Source organism: Misgurnus anguillicaudatus, chromosome 2, assembly GCF_027580225.2.
Source record: "Misgurnus anguillicaudatus chromosome 2, ASM2758022v2, whole genome shotgun sequence".
NCBI lineage: Eukaryota > Metazoa > Chordata > Actinopteri > Cypriniformes > Cobitidae > Misgurnus > Misgurnus anguillicaudatus.
The window spans coordinates 542132-555448 of record NC_073338.2 but is presented as its reverse complement, the minus strand read 5'-3'; the positions used below and the strand labels follow the sequence as shown (position 1 = coordinate 555448).

At 37.3% G+C, this 13317-nt stretch overlaps 1 protein-coding gene across 6 annotated transcripts; it reads right to left on the bottom strand.

Moving 5' to 3' along the window:
- Window positions 1-717: 717 nt before the first annotated feature.
- Window positions 718-13206, bottom strand: fggy (FGGY carbohydrate kinase domain containing). 6 transcript variants are annotated; one of them, XM_055201095.2, is made up of 16 exons: window positions 13051-13206; window positions 11613-11803; window positions 11117-11228; window positions 10890-11041; window positions 10718-10806; window positions 10380-10495; window positions 6718-6843; window positions 6494-6597; window positions 6257-6364; window positions 5867-5928; window positions 5652-5802; window positions 5472-5546; window positions 5256-5376; window positions 4861-4955; window positions 4688-4749; window positions 718-1135 (listed from the first exon to the last, which is right to left on the bottom strand). In XM_055201095.2, exons 2-16 carry the CDS (start codon window positions 11793-11795, stop codon window positions 1027-1029), a joined length of 1665 nt encoding a protein of 554 aa, XP_055057070.2. In that variant the 5' UTR covers window positions 11796-11803; window positions 13051-13206; the 3' UTR covers window positions 718-1026. The 6 variants fall into 6 exon arrangements, with proteins under 6 accessions (XP_055057070.2, XP_055057071.2, XP_055057069.2 ...); XM_055201096.2 differs by lacking the exon at window positions 13051-13206 and adding an exon at window positions 12866-12994; XM_055201094.2 differs by lacking the exon at window positions 13051-13206 and adding an exon at window positions 11908-12114.
- Between the last annotated feature and the right edge of the window lie 111 nt (window positions 13207-13317).

Genomic DNA, 13317 nt, shown 5'->3' with positions numbered 1-13317 from the left:
AGATGACAATTTTAAGATGAACTATCCCTTAAAGTATTGCACAAAATGATCTAAAACAAAAACTGATTCAAATTGGAAAAAATAAAATGACTGAATGTATTTGGGAAATAAAGCTGAAGTATAATTTGTTTCCCATTCAGTCTGAAGTTGCTAAATTATCTCTTACAGTGAGTGTTAAGCTAGTTAATAAAAATGTAATATATTACTCACTAGTTACTCCTTTTATAAGTAATTAGTTACACTACTAGTCATAATACTTTTCCATTACACCCCAAAAAAAATTATTTTTGCAGTCTGTCAATCCATGAAAGTTACAGATAAATAAAGAGTGCAACTGACTTAAACTATTTTTTAAACAACATCTGTAATTTAATAAAACAGTTACATATACTAAAATCTGCAAAAGGGCTCAAGCAGGTGAAACTAACTAAACATGTTAGCAGAACGAAAAAGAGCTAACTTCCTGCTATAGTAACTAGACGTTTTTGGGATGGTAACTGTAATTATTTCAACTTTTTTTAGTAATAAGTTAAACTACTAGTTACTAGGGAAAGTAATTATAAGTAACTAGTTAGTAACTTGTTACTGGCCAAAACTGGTTATAGTGCACACTAAAGAGAAGATCTTAAAAGTTTCTTAAAAGCATCCTCTGTGTGTGTGTGTGTGTGTGTGTGTGTGTGTGTGTGTTATTTGACAGATGATTCAAGAGTACAGACATTTGTGCTATAGTTTATTTCTGTATTTATAAATGTGACCCGGGCTGTCTGAATGAGTCTGAATGCACAAAGAAGTGAAAAATATCGATTTTGGTTGAATTATAAAATAAGTACATGAAGCCCTTATCTAGTGATTCCAATGTTGAAAATAGTCATTAAACATCTAAAATCATCTTTATTTGTAAGAGGTCTGAGAGGTGTACCATCCTAAATTCACCTCAGACATTTGAATAAATCAATGCTGTATGAAGAAATGAATAATACACAGAGATTTGTATGGCAGTGTTAAGTCTATTAAACATTTCATCTGTCAGTTATAAACTGCTGTTGCCTCCAGATGTCCATCATTCATCAGTTTCACATATTCCTTCTGATGATCATAAAGCTTCAAAAACACGGCATATTTCTTTCTGTAAAAGCTGTAAAAGAGAGATTATACAGAGTCAAACACAACTTCTTGGGTATGTAGGAGGATAAAGACACATTCAGTAACACTAGCAGGGCTTGATATTAAAGGTGATCAAGAATGTAAAACTGTATTTACCTCGTCATAGCTGAAGTATTAGAGCTCTATTTATAGTAATGACATATCGTGAGCCTCAAACATGAATGTTTCCTCATTCTGATGTAAATCTTGTGCATTCAAAAGTCCCCCCAAAAACAGGCCAATCTCAACATAACACCGACAGTGACGTAACCGCCCCCAACATTTCTATATACCCGCCCATATTCTAGGCCAGCCGGACGTAAACAGCAGGATCATCGGAAGTTTTGCAGGTATTGAGAAGAAACGAGCAAGATTCAATTGAATCTAAAGTTGTTAGTGTACTGTGACCTTTTCACCGCAGACAGTTTTTCAAACCTGGTACAATATCAAGCAGGCTTCGCTCAGCGTTTGATACTGAAAAAGTTGTCAGCATGGACATTACAACCCCTACCACAAACCGCAAGTACTGATTTTATTACTGTTGATTTTGGTTTCAATTTAAAGTTGCTTAGTAAAGCAAACAACACCGAGATGATCGAACGCAAAATGTGTTTGTGGTAAAGTTAACCTTAGCTATCGTTAATTACCAATCTAAATGGCATGGATTGTCATGACTTGCTGACAGCAGTTTGCTTTCATCCAAAAACAGTTCGAACAGCGCATCAAATCTTTAAAGGCACTGTCATAATATTCATCACGGCACAGAATAATGAAATACATCCATAAGAAGGTGTTTGTTTTTTAACATAAGTAAATTAAAACAGTGGACCGTATATACGAGGTCATCATTTGTGCTCTGCATCGGGCTATGTGTGAATAATAAGAAAATAAAAACTGCATGTAAACAGGAGTGAAGAGGTTACTGTAGCTCCAGTCATGTAAACATCTTACGATTAAGTCCTGATGGTGACGTGGATAAGGATATATGTCCTTACCATTTGCCAATTGATAATAGTGTGGATTTTAGCTATTTCTGTGTTAAATAGTTGGAAAAGACTTAAAAATGGTTTACAATACAAATATAATCATATTTTAGAAATGAAATTGAAATAAAAGCTTTTACTGAGTTTAAATGCCTGAGATTAGAGTCTTTATGTAAGCAATAAGGTACGAGAGGCTGTGCTGCATCGTGAACAAGCAACGGCCGAAGGGCGTTGTCAGGCACGACGCGAAGCGGAGTACTTATTACTTATTCACGATACAGCACTTGCCTCGAGTACCTTATTGCTTTTATAAAACGGTTACCACACAATATTAAAGTAAAAAAAATATTAGTGCAACTTTCATGAAGTTAAATTAATAAAAGCATTCCTTCCGCTAGAAAAAATAGTCCCTGACTGCGAAAAACAACATGAAAGTTCAAATAAAAACAACAAACTGTTCTCAGACTTTGTCTCATTATATGTTTATGTGTTGCTAAGGGTGTTGCTAAGGGCGCAGTGATATTAAATAGAACCGTTGGGTGAAGCGGTCATAGCCGTGTTTTATTGCGAATAAAGCACACCTATTGACCAATCAGAATCAAGGATTGGAACTAACCGTTTTATAATATTATTTTATACACTTCTATTATGCTTTCCTTCTGATAAAAGTGCCAAAAAAGTTCAGTTAAAATCTAATGAATACTGGTCTCTGTAAAATGTATAACTGCAGATAACAGCAGCTTTGATTCAGTTTATCCACTGAGAAAGAGAAGTGTAAAGTGATGATTTGTGATTGGTGATAGAGGGACTGTCACAATCAAATAAACCAAATGAGTACTTTATATTAAACTTTAGCAACAGATAATGTGCATGTCAAGACCATATCATTATATTTCGTATATATTATTGTTTATAGATGTCAAATATATCAATAGACTTTTTTCTCTTTTATTAAAAACTGCCACAGCAAACATCACGCAGGCTTGTACTGCTTACAAACATGCACACGCGGGTGAGGGTTGATTAAAATTGCTGTTTTCTGAGGGTATCTGTGCGTGGAATCCGGACAGGTAAAGGCAGACCCTTTTGTAACATTTCGAATTGCTCTCGCGGTACGTATAAAGGCTCTCTTGGCAGCAAAGTACCAGCAACATGAGAAGTGGTGGCACGCAAAAGACAGTGAAGGTACGCTAAAATATAAAAGTGTCAGTAGCCTACTGCGGGCACTAGTTTACCTACTTACATCGTGCGTTGGTTGCTCTTTCACCAGCCCGCAGCCGCGCACTCGCTCTGTATTTTGTAGCTGGCGCTCCGGCTTCTGTAAACAATAACTCCACCTTCTTTGATTTGATTGGCCATCGCATCATTTTGACTTTGACGAGCCCTTTATGCTGATTGAGGCACATCAGATAGAGAGATCGGCGTTTTTACAGTATTTGCAGTTAGGTATATTAGGCAATTATTTCATTGACTTTTATTAAACTCAATGGGAATCTCAATGGTGGGCACGAGCCTACGTGAGAAAATGGATGTGTGGCGTGAGAGCGGCAGTGTTTCCCACAGGATTTTGAGGAGACTGTGGTGGTGATGACGTAACCCGCTAATTAGCATATATGTGATGTCATCATGTCGTGTTTGCCTTTGATCTAGTGTTGGAACCTGTTTCACTTCTACTCTTTGATCTGTATCTGTATTTGATCTGTATTATATATCAAATTGTATTTTAAGCCGAATTAAGCTGTTTTAAAAAGTGAAATAAAAATGTAAATCTGAATCATGAAAATTCTATTTGTGGGGGCCAGTGTTGATTCTGTGGTGGGCCACCACAAATAAATCAATGTATGGGAAACACTGGAATGGGGTCAATTCCGTGAGTCTCACGGTGAATGCGTGAGAGTTGGCAGGTATGTGATCCGAAATCGGCCCCGATCACGTGGTCTCAGACTCGATCGGAATCGGACGTTACCTCCCGATCAGGACTCGGATACATATGCAGGGTTTAAAATCCATCAAGGTCTCGCTCTGCTCCGCGCCAGTGTACGCGCTCCTAACAGAGCCTCCACACAAAACAAATCCCAATTTAACCCCTGTACATATACTATATATATTCTCATTATTTTTTAACACATCTGTAGTTATGCGCTGGCACAGAGTTAGACTCTTTTGACTCCACACAGAAACAGCAACACGTGCGGCATGACATAAGGAACATCCTGGTTCTGTTTTTTCGCTCTTATTTATTATTTTTTTATGTATTATAGAAGTATCGGATCGGGACTCGGTATCGGCAGATGCTCAAAATCAAATGACTCGGACTCGAGGGCAAAAAAACCTGATCGGGACATCCCTAATTTAAGAGCAGACTGCTCCATATGTTTTCAGATCCCTCTTGTTGTGTTTTAATGTCATATGCTGAATGGTCAAATCTCTACATAGCGTTTGCTCATTGGTTCATTAGCTTACATCACAGGACAACATAACCAATAAATGCCTGTGCTCAGATTTGACTGAACATGGCTCATAGCTCACAGAATTGAAAGAAATTTTTTTTTTAATCTTACCTTTCTAACTCAGGATTAGGACGGACAACTCGTCCTATTTTGGTCATTTTCCTCATTGCTTCCTAAAAGGAAGTGGAATATTTTCTGAAATATCCTTGAGCTCATGTCAGGCTGTCAGGTTAAGGTGATATGATACGATACAGGTGTGTGTGTGTGTGTGTGTGTGTGTGTACCTGTATGGAGCTATAGTCAGATGATGCACAGGCCCCTAAAACTGCTGCTCCAATCAGCACAGCTTCTTTCTCTTCTGTCAACACAACAGGCAGACCTATACACATGCAGACACATCATCATCATTATCACCATCATCATCACCATCACAACACACACATGCAGACACGTCGTCATCATCATCATCATAATCATCATCACCATCACAACACACACATGCAGACACGTCGTCATCATCATTTGAGTTTTAGTGGATATATGAACTCAGTTTTCACATAATGTTCAGTTGTGAGTTGATAGTGGCAAATCTTTTTGACCAAACCTGTAGACTTTCTTTGAAATGCTCCATTCTTTCACGTCAGTAATGTTTAGACAGCAGAAGTCAGTGAAATGATACCTGTGGTGTTGGCATGTAACTGCACAAACAGAGAGTTCTTGCTCAGACCTCCACACATGAAGAGAGTTGTGATGTCATGTCCTGCTTCTCTCATGGCATCTATAATGTGTCTTGTGCCGAGCTTCACATATCACAACACAGAGAGAGAAAAGCAATGGCAATGTTATACTCTACACAGTACCCACTTCACACATCTGCAGTATTTATTTGTCTTACAGCGATAGCCTGCAGAGTTGCTAGATACAGCAGGGCCAAGTCATCCAAAGTTTGTGATAAAGTGAGTCCAACAATCTGTGAAAACCCAGAGAGATTTACACGCTGCACACATCATAAATCATCACTGTGTTTGACTGAATGAAATGAAGTGTAGCGTTTAAGAGAGGTTTAGTGCGTCACCATGCCCCTGGACGTCTGATCGGCCAATGGAGAACGATTGCCGTGAAAGTCAGGCCACACGTGCAGGTCTGCGGTCAGCTGCTCAACATGTGTCGTGACTCGGGCCAGGGTTTCCAGATGAAAGTTCAGATAGGAGTACATGTGTTTTCCACTGCGCACACAAAGCATTTAGACATTAAAGAGCTCACTGAGATTTAATGGCAAAAATCACAAACCTTTCCTCTGCCTGATCCTTTAACTGCGTGTACGCCGCGTGTCCTCTCAACACATGGTCAACCTGAGAAAAGACAACAATGACGACTCATTTTTATCAGTGTGTCACACAAAACCTAAAATAATAAGCACAGTCCATTTGTATTTAGCATTTATGATCATTTCTTTCCGTTTTGAAGAGGAAAGTGAAAACCAAATCTCTCATTTGTCTTGGATGAATTTGTGACAGTGTTTGTGGTAAGACATTATGGGATCATCTCATACAGGAAAGACTCATGCAGTTATTTCTTTAGCACAGCTACCTGGTTGTTTGCGTCTTCCCATCAGGACTGATAGTGTTTACATGACGCTAACGTCTATAACATATTCATGTATGAATCATCAGGACTAACCAATCTCCCTGTGACGCTCTGACCTCCTTCATTTAGCCACAGATCTGGCAGCATGGCAGAGAGATACGGACCCCAGACCCCGGGAACAAACAATGCCCGACTGCTGACCTACAAAACACATCATCACACTTTCTCAACTCTGAAGAGGTTTTTTTTTAGTTAAAGGATTTTTCTCAAAACAAACAAACAGACTCAGACTGCAAAAAAATAAAAAAAAACTTTTTTAAACAGACTCACAGCCATGTGACATGAAGATGTGCCACATATAACAGCCATGCGGGATGTGATCGGCTGATTTTCACAAGGCAGATGATGGCCACTCACGTCAGCTCCCATGACACCTAAATCAGCCAGAGACAAGGTATGTTACTTTTTCATGAGTCAAATGGACTTTTAACAAACAATTTAGCCTAAAGAAATGTTTCCAGTGTTTCTGTGATGGACTGAAAGCTGCTCTTTACCTAATCCACCTGCATGAGCATCTATAAGTGACGCACCCACGGCTGTGCCCTCTTTCAGGCCTAAATCTGCAGCAGCCTCCGGCGTAAGACCTCCTACTAAACGTCCCGGACAACACGTCTGTGATCCTACAGTACATTCATATTTTATACATCAGATCAGCAGATAATATAAATTATACTGTATATACATGACCTCCAGCAGATCTCTTCTATCCTCACACAACATTACTATTATTAATGTTAAACACTGACGAAAAATAACATACAAGACTCATAGCAGTAAAGGAATTTTTATGTTTTAATAGACCAAAAACAAAGTAAATGATGTCAGATGATGTTTATTGCTTGTGAGCTCTATAGGGCTTGGGTGCCACGTTGCATTCTGGGATTCTACATGTTGATGGTCTCGCGGATGTAAAGTTACAGAAAGTCGAACGAGGAGAAGCAGCAGAGTTGGGAGAATGAAAAGAAAGAAAAAAAGATGTTAAAATCCTGAAAAGGATGTGGAATTTACTGGGATTGGTTAAATTGGGAAGGCAGGGACCGGTATGTGGACAAAATCAGAACTATTAACGGTTTGGATCCATATGAAAAAAGAGTGAATAAAGAGCCTTTTTAAGATAACAGCGTGGTGTTGTGAGAGCATAATTTCATGCCAATCTGTAAGCAGTCACGTACCACCTAGCTTCACAACTCGCTTAGTTAACGCAGCAGTTTTGTAGTACGAATTTTTGCTGTCAGCAGAGAGATGGCCAGGGCCGCATTAACACTGTGAGGGGCTCCTGGGCTTCACCCTTTTGTGTGGCCCTTCATCCACCAGAATTGCAGCCTACATTCACACAATCTTTATAATAACCCTGCTGAAAAAAACAGCATCAAACCAGCATGGGAATTATGCTGGTCTATGCTGGTTTAGTTGGTGGTCACCAGCATACCAGCACCAAAACACAACATATGCTAGTCTTGCTGGTATGACCAGCATGGGATGCTGGTGCTAATGGTGGTTTGGTGCTGGTTTAGCTGGTGCTAATGCTGGTTTAGCTGGTGTTCACTAGCAAACCAGCACCAAAACACAACTTATGCTGGTCTTGCTGGTATGCTGTTTTTTTTCAGCAGGGCACTAAGTGCAAGTTGTCAGGCTTTTATTTTGCTGGAATAAATGCAATAACAAAATATTAAAACCATATCAGAATGCCCACAATACACACAAATATCACTGCAAAACATATGCACATAGTCCTAGCTAGGGGTGACCCGAATAGTCTAAGATTCGATGCTTTGACAGGAGAAGCCTGATTCGACTACTGAACAGTCAATCGTCGCCGATGTGTTATAAAATGAGGATCATTTAATTTTGTCTGTATAAGAGTGCACATTATCTGATTTCACATATAACAGCTTTCTCCCATTATAAAAAATATACAGCCTATTATGATAATACTAAGTAAATAATATGTGAAAAAGTAGCTTTCAATAAATATTTCTGTTAATAGCCTAAATCCTGTGACAGGGCTACATGTCCATATCCAGAAACCATTGCAAAGTCTCTTTGTTTCTGCAATTAAAAAGACAAAACAGGCAATTCTATACTTTCGTTATTTTAAAATTAATTTTAATCTATAAATTAAATAAAAACAAAGAAATATTATTTAGTGTTATACCACGGGTCTGTTGAATGCTGCATTCTGATTGGCTGAGAAATGTTCTATGGGTGTTAATTATTTTTCTGTAAACCGCACCCCTAACTTGTCAAATGTCTTAAAAATAGGCACCAGAGCAATGTTTGTGGTAACCGTGGTATAAGCGGAATAATTGACTCCGGTCCTTTGAATTATTTGAAAATAATGCACACCTGCGGTGTAACACCTTGGTGTGCATTATTTTCTTATAAGAATCATCAGTGTTTTTAGTTAATACAGAGATGATCAAAGTGAAAGTAAGCAATCAGATATTTCTGTGCAAAATAATAAAGCATATATAGTGTCTATAAAATCATTAATTTCAGTGTTTTCTGGTTATAAATGAACCGTTTAAGGAATTGTATATAAAGCTTGTTTTTAATAATTTATAGTAACAAATTATATGTTGCTTTTTTACCATTTTTGCTTGGGTTTAGGGTTAGAACAACATTTTATTATATAAAAATGACATCCTAACCCAAACCCCAACTCTAACCCCAACTCCAAGCGACCATGGCTTAAAAATAGAGAAAAACATGGAGAAACCTGTATATTAAATAACCTCATTAAGCAAATCTCAAATCTAACCCTAAACCCAAGCGAAAATGGTTTAAAACAGAAAAAAATTGAGAAACCAACAAATAAAACTACAAAAAAAGATGCCCCGTTTAAGTGAATGGGAAGGACTTGCGTATCATATGCACGCCAAAGTGGAATTTGGCGTATGTATTGCACGAGTTTTACACTTTGTGCTATTTATACGCATCCTCAGGAGACTGGGTAGGAATTTATCGTCTTTTATTTCCTTGCCACGCTAAATCTCAAAATGAAATAAGATCACTGAACTTAGGCTTCCGAGGCAGAATCTAATTTGTTACTTATTAGATTGAGTTATCAAAAATGTTTTGTGTAATATATTTGTGTGCTGTTCTGTACATCTTGGCTTTGAAATGTTACGAGGAATCATTTAAAGGAACAGTATGTAGGATTGTGGCCAAAACTGGTACTGCAGTCAAACAGCTGGTGGCCAATACACAACATGACAACATAAACATCAGTTGAGGGCTGCAACTCCACTTTTTAAATGACAATATCCTGGCCAGACCACTGTTGTCAGTGATATAAGTATTTGAAATGAAAATGATTTCTTAATGTCTAGTGATATATCAGGGCCATTTTATGATTAATTGATATACATTTCATACATACTGTTTCTTTAATGAATGTTTATATACACGTTGTCTTTCATATTAAGATAAAAACGCGTCCTCAGTTAAGTCTTTGTTCATCACTTGAAAGGCACTTTTGGTCACTTTATCAGAAAGCTGTCTGTGTTGCCTTCAGAAATGCAATAATGGATATTTCAGACAGAAATTTTAAAAAGCTCACTAATGATCGCAGGGTAGCCTACAGTAAGTGAGAGATTTTCTTGCGCAGAAACTGCATTCACGCACGGACATTCAAAGCAAAGCGATTTAGCATAATTTTAAAGGGAATATCAAGTTTTTATAAAATGCGGTTATTAATTGGGGATGGCAACAGAAATGTTCCCGTATTTTGGGTGACATTTCCTTTATTTTCAATGTTTAATGTTGATTTAAGCTATATAAACGAATATTCAGATGTTATACTTCATATGCTATACGTCATATATATAAATGTCATTTATATGTCATGTATAAACATTACTGCGGGGTTGAGGTTAATGTTTCGTTTCCTGCATAGAATAAATCACAATGCAGTGTCATTTTTAATATAAAGTGTTACTTTATTATTAATACAGCAACAGTTTACCATGGTTGAAATAATAACGGCAAATGAATCAAATTAAGACACACGACTGAGACGACGTATGTCTATAAACAGAGCGCAGTCGTCCGAGAAGCAGTAAAGAGGCAATTAACATGACGTCATGTCGCCCAAGCCCTATTAAAGCAAATGAAGAAAACAAACTCAACCAGCTTTCGTTCTTTCTTTGCTTACCTATTTTGTAATAATTGTTCTCCATCAAGTCCTCCAGACCAACAGCGGTCCAGAAGCTGTCGTTCCAGCCGTCTGATGGGGAATAGGTCCACTTACACACTACAGTACACAAAGACCTATCAGAGATGATCACCGTCAATCTGCTGTTTCACTTGAAAATAATCCAGACAGATTTACAATTGAGGAACAATTTATTGTTATTGTTTGCATTACTGTATTTTATAAGGTTTGCTGTAATGTATATGAAATGGGCTTCATTTTCCTTATGAACAGTAAAACTTAATTTCTTGTTTTATTTTTATCTTGACAGGTTTTGTGAAAAACAAAACAAAGTTCACCTCACTAAGGACCCAGTAGCTTTCCATGACAGAAAGTCTGGAAGATCAAAGAAATGAGATGTATCTTTCCAACAACTTTCCAGCAGATTCTGATCAGAGACGAGAAGAAATGAAAATGCAGAAGAGAGGACAGAAACAAACAAAGCCTTTACGATGACGTACAGTATCTCACCTCTTTCAACCACAGTAATTTGGGAGGTTGCATTTCAGGAGACATCACACCACCGACTCGCCGAAGGACTTCGTGTTTCATAGCTGTGATTCGAGAAGCCTGTTGTGAAGCCCGATGATCCATCCACATTACTACATTTCTCTCTTTGATTCCTGCAAGCCAACACCGGATCAAACTCACACGTGACAGGAAGATTTAAAACCTGACCGTCTACAAAAAAACCTCACCGGCTTGATTGACAGCTACGGGCTGAAAGTTTCGGCCCAGAGCCACTAAAGAGCAGGTAGCATCGAATCCAATACCTCTCACGCAGTCTATATCAATGTCCCGAGTTACCTCCTGAAAAACATTCATATCATCATATAGCTCGTAAGGTCACAGAGACCCTGGACAGGGTAAAAGACAAGGACTTTCTTACAAAGACTTAAACAAAATGCCCACCAATGTCAATCTTCGGCTGTTATCTTCGACTGCAGTGGTTCTCGACTCCAGTCCTCGGGACGCACTGCTCTGCATATTGTGCACATCTCACTTATTTAACACACCTGATTCAGATCATCAGCTCAGTAGGATAGATTCCATGAACTGAACTGAGTGTGTCGGATATGAGAGACATCATAAATGTGCAGAGCAGTGTGGGTCCCGAGGCCTGGAGTTGAGAACCACTCTTTTAGAGCATCGCTGTTATTTAATGCTTGCACAATGAGGAGATTTGTCATTCACCTTGACTGCTTTGCAACATTTTCTCCAGATATCTTCTGATGATTGTTCATAATGATCAACACATCCTTCCCATATCTGAATGTTTTCTTCAGCTGTGTATTTGACGTGACCGTCTGGACTAACAAGAGCTGCACGCACACTACATGTGCCAACATCCACTCCAATATAATAACAACAACTCATTATTTCACCTGAAAACACACACAATACTGCACATCATCATCTCATATTACATCTGCGCACCATAAAATCATACTTTACATTAAATCAAGTTAGGGTTAGGCAAAGTACTTACGGTAGATTAAATTACGGTTATAATTACAATCATCATTGTGTTAAATTATTAACATTTGTACATTTTGAATCAAAAACTGTCAAATCCCAAAATAGAACAATTTTTCTGATAACTTTAACAGTTTTTCGGCAAAGAGTGACGATATATATTACAATAACACGAGTTTGGCGTGGGATAACAAACACGTGACCTTCAGCCTACGGCGCACGAGCGCGACCAAAAAACACTTTTAGTAGTGTCCTTATGCTCACAACTGTCTGAAGTGCGAAAGAGAAATGCTTTAGCAAATCACTTTTTATGTAACTATATATATTTTGACAGAAAAGAACTAATAGTGCATTAAAGGTCTACATTTATCAGTACTGTCTCTAGACAAAAATATATTTTAAATATATGCTTAATACATTTTCTAGAAAGACAAATGTAATTAAATGTCTTATTTTGAAAATATGTTTATTTTATATTTTAACATGTATTTCAAAACAAATTTCAGGGGCAAGCAAATACATTTCTAATTTACAACCCATACGGATTTTTTTTTAATCAACAAGATAATAAGTTTTGCCAAAATTGAGGGCTAAATATATCTAAATTAAAATAATTGATTTTTAAAATACATTTCAAAATATAAAAATGGCCAAAAATATATATAATTACGAAGTATTCGTTGTAAAAAATACATTAATAAAGAGGTCTCATAGATATTATAATGGCCATTCTCATTAAATACACACAGATATAAATACATTTAATGATGTATAAAATGATTTACAATAACGAATGTGACTGAAGTCCTTGCTGACTATGTAATTAAAATCACCTCAGCGCGAGTTTGTTGTGTTCAGTGTCGCTCCGGTTAAGATAAATTAATTAAAAATAACAAACTTCGGGAGTCAAGACGAGTAAACTTCCTACAGACTTTTATTGAGGGGTAATTTATCTCTTTATTTGTACCTACCTTAATTGATTTATTCACTTCACGTGTCTGGGCTTTTGTATTATCGGCATTAGCTGATTTTAATCAACTTTTATGATTTTTGCGAAGTAATTAAACCTCGTGGCAACAAATCTAATTATGTTGTGATGAAAATTTAAAACAAAAAAACGGATCTTTATGAAGTAAAGTAGGAGTTTAAGTTTTACCTCAGCAGTGATGTGTTGAGTCTCATAAGTTTGTGTTCAAAGTTCAAATCATTTCATCACATTGTTTATAGTTGACTAAGTGAATAGTGAGAAAAGAAATGTAGCCTCTTGTCTCCATCTACTGGCATTATAATGTCAAACACACATTTATATTTCATCTGATTTCTAGAAACCTTAAAGCAGAGGATCCCTTAATGAATAGAGAGAAGCAGGGAGGACCCCAGTACATCATGCATCAAATTAAGAATGGATTTACATGTTTTCTTA

What these genes read in the sequence shown, in the direction of transcription:
- fggy (XM_055201095.2), bottom strand. Translation starts at nt 11,795, where the DNA reads ATGAGTTGTTGTTATTATATTGGAGTGGATGTTGGCACATGTAGTGTG. An exon ending in CATCTTCATGTCACATGGCT is followed by an intron (nt 6,365 to 6,493) that starts GTGAGTCTGTTT and finishes TGTGTTTTGTAG; the next exon opens with GTCAGCAGTCGGGCATTGTT. An exon ending in GTTACATGCCAACACCACAG is followed by an intron (nt 4,956 to 5,255) that starts GTATCATTTCAC and finishes GCATGTGTATAG; the next exon opens with GTCTGCCTGTTGTGTTGACA.